The sequence below is a fragment of the Mobula birostris genome, chromosome 1 (genome assembly GCF_030028105.1).
Source record: "Mobula birostris isolate sMobBir1 chromosome 1, sMobBir1.hap1, whole genome shotgun sequence".
Classification (NCBI taxonomy): Eukaryota; Metazoa; Chordata; class Chondrichthyes; order Myliobatiformes; family Myliobatidae; genus Mobula; species Mobula birostris.
In genome coordinates this window covers 88771324-88789962 of record NC_092370.1, presented here as the reverse complement: position 1 = coordinate 88789962, position 18639 = coordinate 88771324, and the positions used below count along the sequence as shown (strand labels likewise).

Here is an 18639-nt window from a genome sequence, read left to right as displayed (position 1 = left end):
CTGCTCCAAACTAAATTGCTTGTGTTCAGCCATTCCACCTGAAGCTGGTGCTAAACTTGTTTGCATGCACAAGTCTTGGACTTACTGATAGATTATATTGGAGAGTTGGGAGCAGGATCTGAGACCCCTTTAGTTCAATTAGATTATTAGGAAATATTTATTTATTTATTATTTACATTTAATGATTGTAATTATTTTTGTCCTTTTATATATTTAATTTAACATTTTTTAACAATTATGCTACTTTTTAAAAACTAGTAAGTTATTTGTTGATGGTTCTACATTGTTCACTTCAATGTTAAGCATTAAATCATTTCCATATTTCACAGACAGCTGAAACCCAGTAAAGTCCATCGCAACATTAATAGAATCAAAGTTTATGAGGGGTCAGGTTGGTCACACTCCAAACCTCTTTACTTATTGTAAGCGTTAGCATGATCGAACGTCCACATCTGGACTAAGCATGGATCTGACAGACAACAATTGGAGTGGCAGGTTTCATCCAATGCTGTCAGGCCCATTTAATCTGGATTATTGAAGTCATAGAATCATGGAGTCATAGAACAGTACAGCACAGAAACAGGCCCTTTTGCCCATCTTGTCCATGCCAAAACATGAATCTGCCTAGTCCCATCAAGCTGCACCTGCACCATAGCCCTCCAAACCCCTCCCATTCATGTACCTATCCAAATTTCTCTCAAGTGTTGAATCGACTCAGCATCCAGCACTTGCACTAGCAGCTCATCCCACACTCTCACCAACCTCTCCCCTAAACAATTCACCTTTCACATTTAACTCTAGTTGTAGTCTCAGCCAACCTCAGCGAAAAAGCTTGCATGCTTTTACCTTATCTATACCCCTCATAATTTTGTATACCTCCATCAAATCTGCTCTCAATCTTCGATGTTCCAAGGAATAAAGTCCTAACCTATTCAACCTTTCCCTATAACTCAGGTCCTTAAATCCTGGCAACTCACCATTATCTTATATGATTTCAACAAAATATCCCAACTCCTGCACTGAATATATTGTTTTGCCAATGTGCCAAAAGCTTTCTTTATGACCCTATCCATCTGTGATGCTACTTTCTAGGAATTATGGATCTGTATTCCCAGACCCCTCTCTTCTATTGCATTCCTCAGTGCCCGACTGCTCATCGTGTAAGCGCTACCCCGGTCGGTCCTCCCAAAGAGCAACTCCTCATGCTCGTCTGCATTAAATTCCGTCTGCCATTTTTCAGCCCATTTCACAAGCTGGTCCAGATCTCATTGCAAGCTTTGATAGCCTTCCTCACTGTCCGCTACACCCCCAATCTTGGTGTCATCTGGAAATTTGCTGATCCAGTTCATCACATTATCATTCAAATCACTGACATAGATGACAAACAACGGACCCAACACCAATCCCTGCAGCTCACCACTAGTCCAAGTCCTCCTGTCAGAGGCAACTATCTACAGCCACTCTCTGATGTCTTCTGCCAATGATTAATCAAATTTACGGCCTCATCTTGAATGCCAAGCAATTGAACCTTCTTGACCAACCTCCCATGCATACCCGTGTTAAACGCCTTGCTAAATTCCATGCAGACAAAATCCACTGCCTTACTTTCATCAATTTTCCTGGTAACTTCTTCAAAATACTTTGTAAGATTGTTCAGACATGATGTAACACACCTGCCATGCTGACAACTCCAAATCAATCCCTGTCGATCTAAATAATTTTATATTCGGTCCCTTAGAATACGTCCAATAACATCCCCACTACAGATGCCAGGCTCACAAGCCTAAATTTTGCTGGATTATTCTTAAAGCCTTTCTTAAACAACGGAATAACTTTAGCTATCCTGCAGTTCTCTGGAACCTCACTCATAGCTAAGGATGTTTTAAATATCTCTGTTAAGGCCCCTGCAATTTTTGCACTAGCTTCCCAAGGGTCCGAGTGAAAGCCCTGAGGATTTATCCATCCTAATTTGCCTCAAGACAACAAACATCTCCTCTGTAAGCTGTATAGGTTCCATAACCTCGCTGCTGCTTTGCTTCACATCTATAGACTCTGTGTCCATTTCCCGAGTAAATACAGATGCAAAAGCTCTAAGATCTCCCTCGTCTCTTTCAGCTCCATGCATAGATTACTATTCTGATCTTCCAGTGGACCAATTTTGTCCTTTGCCATCCTTTTGTTCTTAATATATCTGTAGAAACCTTTAAGATTCTCCTTGTCTGCTAGAGTAACCTCATCTCTTCTCTTAGCCCTCCTGATTTCCTCAAGTGTTCTCTTGCATTTCTTCTATTCTTCACATACGTCATTTGTTCCTGCCTGCCTATACCTGCTATGCATCACATTCTTTTTCCTAACCAGGGCCTCAATATCTCTCGAAAACCAAGGTTCCCTAAACTTGTTATCTTTTCCTTTTATTCTGATTGGAATATACAAACTCTGTGCTCTCGAAATTTCACTTTTGGAGGTAACCCAATTAACAAGGACACCTTTGCCACAAAACAACTTGTCCCAATTCACACTTGCCTGGTCCTTTTTGATATCATCAGAATTGGCCTTTCTTTAATTTAGAATCTCAACCCAAACACCACACCTATCCTTTTTCACAATTACATTGACACGGCATAAAGGTCACTAGATCCAAAGTGTTTCCCTACACAAACTTCTGTTATCTGACCCACCCTGTCTCATTCCCTAATAGGAGATTTAGTGTCTCAGGTCAATGGAATTAATGTTGGAAGCAGAGCACAAAGAAGATATTGAACTTTTCAAATATATAGCCCAAGTTGAAATTTTGCTCCTATGTGAAATAGAAAAGCTAAATGGATTGATTACTTACGCTCATCGTAGCCCTTAACAGTACAGACGAGGCCAAATGTTTGGATGAACCAACAACCTCTCAAAACCAAAGAATTGATATAGGCACATGCTCCTATCTGTAACAGAAATACATATTCATGAATAGATTAGTGTAAATTAAATGCTTGTAGGTGCTTTCGTCTGGAGCAGCTGAGGCTGAGGGGAGACTTGAAAAGAGTTTATGGCAAATTAATTAATTGGCAGTGTTTGGGACACCACGACAAATTCCACCATGCCAGTTCAGGAACTTAAGTTTTGGTAGTTAAAATTTGGAATTCTATAAGATCATGGCTGATCTGGCCATGGACTCATCTCCACCTACCTGCCTTTTCCCCATAACTCTTAATTCCCCTACAATGCAAAAATCTGTACGGGGCAGGTCATGTTTCAGAGACTTAATTGAGTTTTTTGTTTGATGAGGGGAGGGCAGGTGGCATTGTCTACATAGATTTTAGTAAGGCATATGACAAGATAAGTTGATACAGAATGCTAAATTGCCTGGGTTCCTCAGTGACCTGGATGAAATGTAGATTGGTAGGTCAGTAAGTTTGTAGACAACACTAAGATTGTTGGAGTCATGGACAATGTGGAAGCTTGTCAAAGGACAGGGTGGAATATAATTCCACTCAGCTAACAGTGAAAAAATGGCAGATGGGAGTTTCATCTGTACAAGTGTGAAGTGTTACAACTTTGGGAGGTTAATGTCAGGGGAAAGTTTACAGTCAATGGCAGGACCTTTAACAGCACTGATGTATAGAGTGATCTTTGGGTGCGAGTCCATAGTTCATTGAAATTGGCCACACAAGTAGATAAGGTGGTAAAGAAGGCAAATGGCATGCTTGCTTTCATTGGTCAGGGCACTGAGTATAAGTCAGGAAATTATGCTACAGTGATATAAAACTTCAGTTAGATTGCACCTGGTATTTAGTGTGTAGTTCTGGTTCCCTCATTACAGGAAGGATATGGAAGCTTTAGAGAGGGTGCAGAAGAGATTTACTAGGATACTGCGTGGATTAGAGTATATGATCTATGAGGAGAGGCTGGACAACCATAGATTGTTTCCTCTGGAGCAGCAGAGACTGAGGAGGGACTTGATAAGAGTTTATCAGTTTAAAAGAGGCATTGTCATAATTTTTTCACAGGGTAGAAATGCCAAGTAGTAGAGTACATGCATTCAAGGTGAGAGGGGGTAAGGTTTAAAGGAACCATGGCAAGTTATTTATTTATTTATTTTTACACAGAGAGTGGTAGGTGTCTGAAATGATTTTCTAGGGAGTTGTGTTGGAAGCTGATGTGATAGTGGCTTTTAGATGAACACGGAGGTATCAATGGTTATGAATCATACATTGGCAGAAAATAATTAGTTTAATTTGTCATCACATTTGGTGCAGACATTGGGAAGCAAAGCACCTTTTCCTGTGCTGTATAGTACAATCTATCTTCTATGTTTAAAACCAATTTGAAATTGAAGAAAAATAGCTGGTCTGAGACAAGGCAAACATGAAACCACAGATGGCAGTAAGACTCCACCTCGTTCACAACTCCATCTTGGTGAAGGAAAACTGTTGTCCCTGCTCAGTTTGGTTGAGATGTGATTCTTGACATTCTTGAGATATATGGCATGCTTGCCTTTAACTGTCAAGGCAGTGAGTTCAAGAGTAACAAAATAATGTTGCAGTTTTACAAAACTTTGGTTAGACAGCATCTGGAATAATAGTTCAGTTCTGGTCATTCCATTATAAGAAGGATGTGGAGGCTTTGGAAATGGTGCAGAAATAATTTGCCGATATGTTGCCTAGAGTAGAGGGACACAAGAAGAGGACAGACAAAGTAGGGTTGTTTCTTCTGGATCAGTGGTGATTGAGCAGGAGACCTGATAGAAATTTTAAAAAAAGAAATAGATAGACAGTTTATATCTTTTACCCAGGAGTGCCAAGGGTAATGGTGGAACAGACAATCATATAGAATTGCAGAAAATGGAGGGATATGGACCACATGCAGACAAAAGGGATTTGTCTAATGAGGTGAATTATTTTTGCACAATGTTGTAGGTCAAAGGGCCTACTCCTGTGCTGAAATGTTTTGTGGTCTGCGTACATTTAGGGGAAATCCATTAATCACAGGGAGAATGCACAAACTCTGAACAGGCCTCTCTGACTGAAGCTGGTCATTGGAGCTTTGAGGCAGCAGCTCTCCTATCTGTCCCACTGAGCCTGCTTTCATCTCACGGGGCAATGCATGACAACTGATCAAAGGTGAAAACATTTGGCAGAAGGACATCAGAAAGAAAGTTAGGGATTTTAAACAAGTGAAAAAGTGGGTGAAGACTGATTTAGCCACATTTACAGGGAAATAACACCAGGAATAATTACCTGCCAGAATTAACTGAGTGTATACCTAAACAACAGGAATTCTGCAGATGCTGGAAATTCAAGCAACACACATCAAAGTTGCTGGTGAACGCAGCAGGCCAGGCAGCATCTCTAGGAAGAGGTACAGTCGACGTTTCAGGCCGAGACCCTTCGTCAGGACTAACTGAAGAAAAAGTTAGTAAGAGATTTCAAAGTGGGAGGGGGAGGGGGAGATCCAAAATGATAGGAGAAGACAGGAGGGGGAGGGATGGAGCCAAGAGCTGGACAGGTGATTGGCAAAGGGGATATGAGAGGATCATGGGACGGGAGGTCCGTGGAGAAAGACAAGGGGGGGAACCCAGAGGATGGGCAAGAGGTATAGTCAGAGGGACAGAGGGAGAAAAAGGAGAGTGAGAGAAAGAATGTGTGTATAAAAATAAATAACGGATGGGGTACGAGGAGGAGGTGGGGCATTAGCAGAAGTTAGAGAAGTTAATGTTCATGCCATCAGGTTGGAGGCTACCCAGACGGAATATAAGGTGTTGTTCCTCCAACTTGAGTGCGGGTTCATCTTTACAGTAGAGGAGGCCACGGATAGCATCCTAGTTTAATTCCACATCCCATTCCCATTCTGACATGTCTATCCACGGCCTCCTCTACTGTAAAGATGAACCCACACTCAGGTTGGAGGAACGACACCTTATATTCCATCTGGGTAGTCTCCAACCTGATGGCATGAACATTGACTTCTCTAACTTCCGCTAATGCCCCACCTCCTGCTCGTACCCCATCCGTTATTTATTTTTATTCACACATTCTTTTTCTCTCTCCTTTTCCTCCCTCTGTCCCTCTGACTATACCCCTTGCCCATCCTCTGGTTCCCCCCCCCCCCCCCGTCTTTCTCCCTGGGCCTCCTGTCCCATGATCCTCTCATATCCCCTTTTGCCAATCACCTGTCCAGCTCTTGGCTCCATCCCTCCCCCTCCTGCCTTCTCCTATCATTTCAGATCTCCCCCTCCCCCTCCAACTTTCAAAACCCTTACTAACTCTTCCTTCAGTTAGTCCTGACGAAGGGTCTCGGCCTGAAACGTCGACTGTACCTCTTCCTAGAGATGCTGCCTGTATACCTAAGATGATTTTCTATAACATTATCACACAATTAAATATTCCCCTACCAATCCTGCCCTACAAATGAGAAGCATTAAAATTTCATCAATCCCATCTAGTTTTTATTTGCCCATTTGATGGGATAGAAACATGAAATTATGGATATTTACTGGAAAGGAGGAAACAATATGGCACAACAAGCTTGTGCCAGCTGAAAAAATGCTACAAAATTACATCCTGATAAAAGATACAAGAACAAAAGTCTTCACCAGAGCTTAAAGCTTGCAACAGTTACTTACAGACAGAATATTCTTCATTGTGATCACAAATACGTTGTAGGCAATAAGACAATCCCAGTACTGCAGAATTATTTTAATGGGTTTTAATAAAAGCTCGCCACCAAAAAGTAGGAAATAAAAACAGGCAACCAGGTAACCCATGCAGAAGATGCTGATACGGGTAGTTCCTGTGATAAAGATGATTGTGAGCACGAACCAAAATAAGTAACTGAATCCAATAACTTTGATCATGTCCAGGTAAGACCTGTGTTTGAAAAAGATAAAAAAAAAAAATCAAGTGTTGGTTGCAAGACTATAAACATCACAATGATTTTAGTTAGTGAACTGAGTTCCAATAAGGAGTCCCAGACCTTAATTCCTAACTGCTCCTCTCTCTCTCTTATTTCTCTTTCCACAGATACTACCTGACCTGCTGTTTCCAGCACTTCTTACTTTTATTTCACATTTTCAGCACCTGTGTTTTTTTTCACCTTCTCTGAGTGAAAAGCTTTGAAGAATATATAATTAATGCAGGCAAACAGGATTAGCATAGATAGGGATGATGATTGGCAAAGATATGCAGAGTCTGTCTCTATGCAGTACAAATTTATGACCTATTAAGAGATATATTTATATACAACAACATATACAGTGTGTGCATGTGTGTATATGTATGTACACACACACACACATACATATATATAGTTGATATGTTATATAGTTAAATATACAGTGTAGATAAACACACACACACACACACACACACACAGAGTGGATTTCAGTTAATTGGGGCAGCTACTTATTTGGGACAACTGTTAAAGAACAAAAGCAAATTGAGAAAATAGCTAGGATCGGGACTCCCTTCACTTATTTGAGACACTACGCTGTTTAATCGGGGCAGGAGCCTGTTGCCAATTTCTAACTGGCATCAGTCATGTGTATGTGATGTGGCTCTACACTGTGCTTAAAGCAGACAGTCTTTAATAGTGTCACTGATCATTGATGAGAAATAAGCAGCAAGACAATTCAGAACTGTTTTGCTCACTGCAGTTTCAAGCATTTTGGCTTGGAGACGCCAGAAACGGCCAGGAGTGAAAATGAAGTGATTTCACTACTCAGCAAGTTAGGAACTGCAAGTAGTTTGAAGGTATTGAAATCATAGAAACATAGAAAATAGGTGCAGGAGTAGGCCATTCGGCCCTTCAAGCCTGCACCACCATTCAGTATGATCATGGCTGATCATCCAACTCAGAACCCTGCACCAGCCTTCCCTCCATGCCCCCTGATCCCTTTAGCCACAAGGGCCATATCTAACTCCCTCTTAAATATATCCAATGAACTGGCCTCAACTGTTTCCTGTGGCAGAGAATTCCACAGATTCACCACTCTCTGTGTGAAGAAGTTTTTCCTCATCTCGGTCCTAAAAGGCTTCCCCTTTATCCTCAAACTGTGACCCCTCGTTCTGGACTTCCTCAACATCGGGAACAATCTTCCTGCATCTAGCCTGTCCAATCCCTTTAGGATTTTATATGTTTCAATCAGATCCCCCCTCAATCTTCTAAATTCCAATGAGTATATTCATCCAGTCTTTCATCATATGAAAGTCCTGCCATCCCAGGAATCAATCTGGTGAACCTTCTTTGTACTCCCTCTATGGCAAGGATGTCTTTCCTCAGATTAGGGGACCAAAACTGCACACAATACTCCAGGTGTGGTCTCACCAAGGCCTTGTACAACTGCAGTAGTACCTCCCTGCTCCTGTACTCAAATCCTCTTGCTATAAATGCCAGCATACCATTCGACTTTTTCACCGCCTGCTGTACCTACATGCCCACTTTCAATGACTGGTGTATAATGACACCCAGGTCTCGTTGCACCTCCACTTTTCCTAATCAGCCACCATTCAGATAATAATCTGTTTTCCTATTTTTGCCACCAAAGTGGATAACTTCACATTTATCCACATTAAATTGCATCCGCCATGAATTTGCCCACTCACCTAACCTGTCCAAGTCACCCTGCATCCTCTTAGCATCCTCCTCATAGCTAACACTGCCGCCCAGCTTCGTGTCATCCGCAAACTTGGAGATGCTGCACTTAATTCCTTCATCCCAGTCATTAATATATATTGTAAACAACTGGGGTCCCAGCACTGAACCTTGTGGTACCCCACTAGTCACTGCCTACCATTCTGAAAAGGTCTCGTTTATTCCCACTCTTTGCTTCCTGTCTGCCAACCAACTCTCTATCCACATCAATACCTTACCCCCAATACCGCGTGCTTTAAGTTTGCACACTAATCTCCTGTGTGGGACCTTGTCAAAAGCCTTTTGAAAATCCAAGTATACCACATCCACTGGTTCTCTCCTATCCACTCTACTAGTTACATCCTCAAAAAATTCTATGAGATTCGTCAGACATGATTTTCCTTTCACAAATCCATGCTGACTTTGTCCAATGATATCACCGCTTTCCAAATGTGCTGTTATCACATCTTTGATAACTGACTCTAGCATCATCTTGAATGTTACAATGAAAATGAAAACTTGGAGGATCCAATCACTGAATGCATTGCATGAAGGCAGTCCACTATCGACACTGATTTTGTTCATTCACAGTCAGTCAAAAGAACACTGAATGAATCCTCCATCGGTAACTATTAAGAATGAATACATTATTTTATAGTACTATTGTAGTTTTGGTAGTGTCCTAATTTGATTTGTATTTTACTTAAATGCATAATTTGTTACTCAGTTAAATGGTAGTTTGCATTTTTTATACCTTTTCAACTATTTCAATGAAACTTTGGCTAATTGGACCAGCCAAAAGGTACTGGTCCCAATGAACCGCGGGAGAGGGGAGGGCGAAGAGGGGAGGGGGAGGGGGGGAGAGGGAGGGGGGGGAGAGGGGAGAGGGGAGAGGGGAGAGGGGAGAGGGGAGAGGGGAGAGGGGAGAGGGGAGAGGGGAGAGGGGAGAGGGGAGAGGGGAGAGGGGAGAGGGGAGAGGGGAGGGGGAGAGGGGGAGCGAGTGTGTGTGTATTCACTTACGGACTATGACAAGTTTGGCTATAAATAAATTCCCTTTCTGATGATGATGCTTACTATTTTCAATAAATTCAGTAGATAGAGAATAGTGAGCATTGGCACATGTTAGAGTTGCTACTGGTCTCCCAGTAAATATGAAAGCTGTCGACCAGGGTTTATGCTTCACCTGCAATGAATAAAGTCTGGTACTGGGTTGTGTTGACTGAATGTCGCTGCATCCAGATCTCTGCAGATCTCCACATTGTCCCCAGCAACGATCCTCACTGCAGCTTTGTTTTCATCTTCAAACACCTGCCACTGTAGTGACGCACACAGCAACATCATAAAGTCATCTGAAAAACAATGTTTTATGTGACTCCGATAGATATTCCTGTCAGACACAAGGGGAATTGTTGCAACAGAACATATGAATTAGGGTATATGGTCCTGGCTCTACCAATCAACAAGAATGTGGCTGATTGATTGTAACTTTCGCTCCACGTTTGAGTCTACCTTTCAATCCACAACTTATCAACAACACATCCACTGCTGTTTGAAAATAATCTGACACTGTTTCGTCATTACCCTTTGAGGGACAGATTTCCATAAACTCTCATCACTCAGAGAGAAAAAAAGCTTTCTTTATCTCTGTCTTATTTTTATACAGAAATCCCTCGTTCTAGATACTCCACAGGTGGTTACACCATTTGCCACATTTTAAAATACCCTGCATTAATTAAAAGGTCTGGTATCACAATCTCCTTTCCTTTCTCCACAGACTGCCCAGATTGATCATCTTTCTCTTTCAAAAGACTCCTTTTCTTCTCTACAGTTCAAAACATGGAAACTCTAATCTTTATGGATACGTTAGCAAACAATGTGGTCTTTAAGATTACAATTGTTTCGGCTGTCGGAAATGTTCTGATGTACAAGTTCAGACAGCTTGATTTTTTTTCTTGGGCCTGAAACGATGTCAGGGTCAGTTTATCCCATTCTGTGGCCAGTGTCCAGCATGGACTTATCAGGCTGTGTTGGTCTATGATACTGTTGCAGAAATACAATCAGCCTCTTTATCCTTATGTCAATAGTGTAAATTCCACACCTTTGGTATATATGATGATGATGACGTTCCCATCCATGCACCTTTAGCAATTATGATATATTATTCTGAGGAAAACTGGTACTGCTTCCTCCTGGAATGTCCATGCTTTAATAATGATGATCCCTTCGCAGGAAATGTTCTACAATGGGACTGTCACAGCCCTCTAGAGGGAGTCAGATAATTTTTATAAACTAACAACTTGTTTACCATCTTCCGGCATGGAATCCTTCCCAAAAAACTACGTGGCAATCTCCCCAGGCATGAATTCCTGCTTTCTGCATATCCCTTCACTAACCAGATGACAGATCCCCTGGGAATCGACCATTTTTCCCCCTGCACAGATTCAGTGAACAATCCACCAAGAAGATAACATCCATCATCAAAGATCTCCACCATCTGGGTCATCTCTTCACAGCTACCACCGGGCAGGAAATTCAAGAACAGCTACTTCCCTTCAACCATTCAGTTCCTGAAGCAGCCAGCCTGCACAACCCTACTCACTGCAGTTTCACAACACTCTGACTACTCTGATCACGTCACATGAATTGTGGTCTTTCTTGTAAACATTGAGTACAATTTACGTTTAATTTATGTTTCCATCATGAATGCTGAGTATTTTCATACTAAATGCCTGTGATGCTGCTGTTAGTAAGCTTTTCATTGTACTTGTACATCCATCAGCTCCAAGCATTGTGGTTTCCATGCCATTGGAATCAGTTGGTTGATTTGTGAAGTATCGTGTACTTCTTGGAGTGCAACATCAAGTACACATTAAACAAATACATGCACAGGCGTCTTCTTCAAGTCTTTCGTCGATCGGGGGAGGGCGATGGGAACAGGCAATGGTATGGCTGGAAGCTCCTAGTCAAGAACCGGCAAGAAAGCGTTGAATACTTGATTCAGTTGCTCAACTTTTGGACAGAAGCAGGAAAGTTGTTCCGCAGCCCTATTTAGGATCCACTCTGCTCACCCTGAACTGGGAAGGGGCTAGAAAAGGTGCCCTAAAAATAATCTGTTTCACCCCATCCTGTCTGGAAAGCCGCGTCCAGAGGGATCACCATCATGCGGTCAAAAAACATCGAGAAGTGAAACTATGAAATTTGGAACCTGGAATATATGAACGCTGATGGATAACCCAAACTCAGACCGACCAGAGAGGCCTTTGTTGCCAGGGAACTCCAAAAATTCAACTTTAACATTGTTGCTCTGAGTGAGTTCCGCAGAGCTGGAGGAGGGTAACTTAAGGAAGAGCAAGGTCAATACATCTTTTTCTGGAAAGGACTTGATCCTGAACAACCGAGGATCCATGGAGTAGGTTTTGCCATCCAAAACAGCCTACTTCAGAAGCTGACAGAGCAACCATTGGGAATCAACAAACGTCTCATGACTCTGCGAATCCAGCTTGTCAAGAACCAACACGCCACCATCATCAGCGCCTATGCTCCAACTCTGGACGCTGAAGATGCAGTAAAGATGAACTTCTACGCCCAACTTGACCACATCCTTTCCTCTGTTCCCAACAACGACAAGGTCATTCTCTTGAGAGACTTCAATGCCAGAGTCGGGAAAGATCATAGGCTCTGGACTGGAATAATAAGCAAGGAAGGAGTTGGCAAGGTCAATGCCAATGGAACACTCCTCCTCTCCAAATGTGCTGAACACAACCTGGTGATTACAAACACCCTATTTCACCAGAAAAACAGGCACAAAGTCTTCTGGCAGCATCCACACTCCAACCATTAGCACCTCAACGACTACATCATCGTACGATCTCAGGACCAACAAGATGTACTGATAACAAGAGCTGTTAGTGGTGCCGACGAGTGCTGGGCAGACCATTGACCTCAACTCGTCCACCATGAGAATGGAGATTTGGCCCAAAAGGAAACACCAAAATTAGAACACCATTAAGAAATTTAATGTTGACATCCTTCAAGACATCAACTATGTACAGAAGTTCCAACAAAATCTTCAAGAACAACTGCATCAACAAATGCCACCATCTGTAGAAGACCACTGTAGAAGAACACTATCATTACCTCCTGCAAAGAAACAATTGGGTTCAAGATGAAAAAACATCAGGATTGGTTCGATGATAACGACAAACTACTCTAACAACTCATCGACGAAAAGAGAAAAGCTTTCATTACCTTACAAGATGACCAACAATCGGCTACCAAAAGGAAACGCTATCAAGAATGCAAGGCTGTAGTCCAGAAGAGCACCCGAAACCTGAAAAACCAATGGTGGAGGAAGAAAGCTCGGGAAATCCAACAACTAGCAGATGCCAATGACATTCGAGGCTTTTTCAACGCAACTAAAGCTATTTTTGGCCCAGCCACTCATGGTCAAGCCCCTCTCAAAAGCAAAGATGGTTCAACCATCATGAAGAGCAAGGCTGATATCAATTCTAGATGGAGAGAGCACTTTGAAGATCTTCTAAATCAAACCGTCTCATTTGACAGGAATGTGATTAATAACATTCCAAAACAGCCCATTGACGACTCCCTAAGCAAAATACCAACACTTGAGGAAGTCAAGGAAGCTATCAAAACCTTGAAAAACAACAAGGCCGCTGGACTCGATGGAATACCAGCCGAGGTCTACAAAATTGCAGGTACCCCACTTCATTATCAACTGCATCAACTTCTCATCAAGATCTGGATAAATGAAAACGTACCAGCAGACTTTAGAGACTCAGCAATCGTTACCATCTACAAAAGGAAAGGCGATCGATCTGAATGTGGAAACTATCGTGGAATTTCCCTGTTAGCAACAGCAGGAAAGATCCTCACCGCATCATGAACAACTGGCTCAAGCCTTTAGCCCAGAAGATCCTTCCAGAGACACAAGCCGGTTTTAGACCATCACATGGAGCAATCGACATGATCTTCACAATGTGACAACTACAAGAAAAATATCGTAAACAACTTCAGTCTTTGTACATGGCATTCATCGACCTCACCAAAGCCTTTGACTCAGTATCAAGGGAACTCCTATGGGATGTCCTATCCACCTCTGGATGCCCCAAAAAGTACATTCAAATCCTGAGACTCCTCCACGATGGCTTGCTTGCCACAGTCATGGTCAGCAACAGTAACTGTGAGCCTTTTCAAGTTAGATCAGGAGTAAAACAGGGATGCATGATTGCCCCAACTTTGTTCACCATCTTCATTGCGACAATCATCCACATTATCAAGGACGACCTACCCCCAGGAATTGAAATTGTCTACAGAACAGATGACAGACTTTTCAATCTTTCCCGTCTCAAGTGCAAAAACAAGACATCCACGAGTTCCCTCATCGAGTTCCAATACGCAGATGACAACAGTGTTGCAGCTCTTTCAGAAAACCACCTACAACAGATTTTGACTACCTTCAACTGTGCATACACGAAACTTGGACTTACCATCATTTCCAAGAAGACTCAGATCATCTACCAACCGACTCCAACTGAGACAAATTGGATAGAACCATCAATTCAACTTGGCGAAACAACCATGGAAAACGTGGACCACTTTCCATATCTTGGAAGTCACCTCTTCTCCAATGTCGACCTTAATGACGAGATCCAACATTGTCTTAAATGCGCTGGAACAGCTTTTGGACATCTCCGAACAAGAGTCTTTCATGATCGTGACATCTGAACAGACACCAAAATGTTAGTGTACAAAGCAGTGGTGATCCCAACACTCCTGTATCCATCAGAAACCTGGACAACATACCGACGACATCTGAAGGCACTTGAAAAGTTCCATCAATGTTGTCTTCGAAACATCTTAAATATCAGCTGGGAAGATAGAAGAACCAACGTCAGCGTGCTAAATGAAGCAAAAAGAACAAGCATTGAAGCCTACGTCATCAAGAACCAACTAAGATGGAGTGGTCATATTGTTTGGATGAAAGACGAACGTCTGCCGAAACAAATCTTCTACTCCCAGCTTAAAGAAGGCAAACACAAAAGAGGCAGACAACAGAAGAGATTCAAAGACGTCTTAAAAGCCAACATGAAAAAATGTAACATCAACATCAACAATTGGGAAACCAATGCCAAAGACAGGAAACTCTGGCAAGCCATCATTCGAGAAGGAACAGCAACTTCCGAAGCCAATAGATGCGCAGAATTAGAAGAAAAGAGAAGGAAATGGAAAGAGAGGCAGCAACAACCAAAGCCCAATCTGCCATCTGAAACTACTTGTCCTGAATGTGGAAGAACTTTCAAAGCCAAGATTGGATTCATAAGCCACTTGAGAGCCCATAAATAGATCAACAGAACGAAAACCATCATCCTCGACCTCGAGGGATAGCCACGACGATGACAACACTCATGTACTTGCACACATAACAATAAACTTGACATTGACTTTGATCTAATGGGAACCCATCATTCCCAGGGTCTGGTTGCTGCACACTCCACTACTGACCTCTCAGCACCCTCACTACCCTACTGATACCCCATGAGGCCTCAATCTCAGTCCATCATACTACCCCAACCCAGGCTCCAATTGCCATCAGCACAGACACTACCATCACCTCACTCCTTTCCTCCTCAAAATACAGAATTCAGCCTCCTCCCCAACCCACTCCTGTTCCTATCACCTGGGCAACAATTTTCCATAACACAAGCACCCCGCAGCCCAGTGACAGATATCTAGCATCCCTGTACGGCTTCAGGCAACGTGATTACCAACCAATGGAAGGAAACACAAACAGAAAATGCTGGAAAATCTGAGTAAACCAGACATCTGTTGAGAAAAAAGAACAGCCAATATTATAAGCTTGTGGCCCTTCCAAAAGTTTTCCAGAATTTTCTGCTTCAGATTTCCAACATCTACAATTTGCTTTTTTTTTTAACTTTCCATTAGTTGTCTACTGAGAACTTCTGCTTGCTTGATTATTTAATTGGAACCTTCTCTAGTTGTGACTCCATGATTCAAAGACAGAGCATTATTTTTACCCAGAGTTTTGTCATATTCTAATTTCAGCATAATATTTAATCCTTATTAAATGAATATTATAGTTGCAATTGTTTAATTGTTCGTTTCACTAATTTTGTATTTCATAGCTGTGGGAAGTTATCCATGAATATAACTTGAACCCAGCATTCAGCTAATAAGCAAGCAAGTGCAAACATAAATGACTGCAGATGCCGGATTCTGGAGTGAAAAACAAACTGATGGCAAACCTCAGCAACTGAGCAGCATCTGTGGCTGGAAAAGCATTGTCCATGTTTTAGGTCAAGGCTCTACATTAGGACTGTAAATTTAGTATCTGTCCTAATGCAGGATCTTGACTTGAAATGTGAACAATTCTTCCAACCCACACTCCCCCACTTGCACCCCACCCAGCACAGATGCTGCTTGACCCACTGAGGTCCTCCAGCAGTTACTTGCAAGCATTGCAGTGTAATGGTCCAAAGCAGAGAATATGGATTTTTATAGTCTCTGGTGGAAGCAGATGATTCTAGATTATAAAATAGACAGAGCTTTGAAATCACAACAATAAATAAAATAGATGCTGTTAAACACCAACAAGACATAGACTTGTTGAGAGCTGAAAGAATTCTGACTTACTTCTAAATTCAATCTCTAACACGAATGATATTCAAAACATTCTATGTACTCACAGATAAGAAACATTGGATTAGGATTTATGATGAAATCTGGAAAGTACAACCACTTAATAAAGTTTGAATTAATGTTGGCACTAGCAAATCTCCATGGATACTCTGAAACACAAAAGCAATACAGTTAAATGCATCATTTGGTATTTAGGGATTGAAATGGATTAGTCTATATTTCATTTTGGAATGCTTTGCTGTCACTAAGATCAAAAACAAGAATGTAGACTGACTAAAAACATATCTTGCTATTTCAGCTGTGAATGGCTTGCAAGCTGTACATTGTTTTCCTGCCCTGGTTATGTTATTTCAACCAAGTCTATTCCATGAAAAAAATGTTTCTCTCTTAACTGACTAGATGGCTGTAATATTTGTTTCTTCCCTTGATGCCATCAGCAATTGTTGGAAGAGAATTAGTTGTACGTATATTTGTCAGAAGTATGTAACTCTATCATCTTCAGAGATATAAAGAGACATAACAACGTTAGCCTGTCAACCATGCTTAGCTGTGCTAAGAGAGGTGAGATCAATGTGTGTGTGGTAAACATTCCCTGGCAGTTAAAACCTTTTGATGGCTTCTATTCCCCTCCTCTACAGGATTAAGCCTGCACTCCCTGGTGGCCCTCTACAACAAACTTGCTGGGTTGCTGAATAGTGAGAAAATTGGTCTCATAAAATAAGGTTGTATGTTTGAACCTTGTTGGGACTTTGCTTCAGTATTTGTTTGAGTACACCATTTCTTGGTTGAAAATCCAAGTATACCAACACGTTTGTACATTTGTCTCAGTAGAAAAAATATGAACATTATGATTTATGCCCAACTTCCATGGAAACAGGGAGAGTAACTTTCATTGAATAATAACTCTTGATTATTGTCTTAAATTGCTATTTGTTAATAATTTATTTAAATTAAAGAAATATCAGACCCCTACTATCTAATGTCTCAAATTTAACAATAATTCATTAAGAAAAACTGACTGCGATTTATATTGTGCTTTCTAGACCTCAGGACATTCCAATCTGCTCTACAGCCAACAAGTGCTTTGGAAATATAGTCACCAGAATAATGGGTGAAATGAGCCATTCAGTGTTTTGCTAAACATAGAGCAAATTAATAATGGCCAAGTTAACTGTTTGAAGTCTTGGTTTGGATTTCACGGTTAACTTGCACATCTCTTTCTTAAAGCTGTACTATGAAGCCCTTTATCAAGTGGAATATTAATTTTTTCAGGTAATGATTACAATCAGTTCAGAAGATCACGACTTGTACCTTTGCAAGCAGCGGGTGGGATGCCAATGCAGAGCAGGTATTGGAAGGTCAGAATGCACGCCAGGAAGCAGCAGTATTTTGGCCAGATCTCAGCAATGGCTTTCCTGCGACGTCGGTAGAGTAATGCAAATAGCCAAAAGGCATGAAGCATGGCATACAGATCCATCCGTTGGCCAATCACATTGACTGTCATGAGGAAACATATCTGTGGGTAAAGTGAAAGAGAAACAGAAATGTTGTCAGTTGTGAAGGCGTTTCTTTAGGCTGGGAAAAAGCTGGTTAGAAGTAGCTAGATCTGGAAGGAATAATTGTCCTAGCAATAGCTGGGTTGATATAAAGAGTGAGATAGGTTACATGGAGGAGAAAGCTGGGTATTTTAGCAACAAAAAGGATATGGGGACACAAGAGATGGCAGATGCTGGAATCCAGAGCAACGCACAAGATTCTGGAGGAACAACAGATCAGGCAGTAACTATGAACAGAAATGGACAGTACATGTTTTGGGTCAAGATCCTTCATGGGGCATTGGAGTTGGAAGCTGAGTTCAAAATGGTGCTGTGAATGATCTCACCAAAGGTGCATCAGTGATGAGAGCAGGGGCAGTGATCGGAGACGAACAAAATTTATGATTGGGAGCTGAAAGACAAGATCTTCTCAATTGTTATTTGTAAAGGGCTCATCCAAAATAGATGGCAGTTAAGGGGCAAGGGAGAAGTTATACTTTATAGTAGCCAAACAATTGATAGTAGAACGTACAATCATCACAGCAATATTTGATTCTGTGCTTCAATTAAGAGAGGGCAAGACTTAGTCGAGATGAATGCTATCAGATAGTGGCTGCTGTCATCTGTTTTGCATAATGCCACTGAGGGTCAGCCTATGGAAATAAAGAAGTGAGCTAAAACAGTGCTGCAAAATTGGTGAGATTAGGAAATCTGACAATACTTAATGTTTAACTGACTCTTCTCCACACGTTATTTCTGCACCTTAATTTCAATTTATGGAAGCTTCCTCTCCACAGGTGAGAGAATG

General features: G+C 41.6%; 1 protein-coding gene across 2 annotated transcripts in view; it reads right to left on the bottom strand.

Annotated features, from left to right (window-relative positions):
• The window catches only part of LOC140198027 (piezo-type mechanosensitive ion channel component 2), an 835978-nt gene that overhangs the window by 112477 nt on the left and 704862 nt on the right, over window positions 1-18639 (bottom strand). For both annotated transcript variants that reach the window (XM_072258850.1, XM_072258859.1), the window contains 5 exons: window positions 17608-17812; window positions 16344-16445; window positions 9803-9968; window positions 6614-6857; window positions 2837-2933 (listed from right to left, as the gene is read on the bottom strand). In XM_072258850.1, the coding sequence (XP_072114951.1) occupies window positions 2837-2933; window positions 6614-6857; window positions 9803-9968; window positions 16344-16445; window positions 17608-17812 (814 nt within the window). The remainder of the gene's footprint in view (window positions 1-2836; window positions 2934-6613; window positions 6858-9802; window positions 9969-16343; window positions 16446-17607; window positions 17813-18639) is intronic.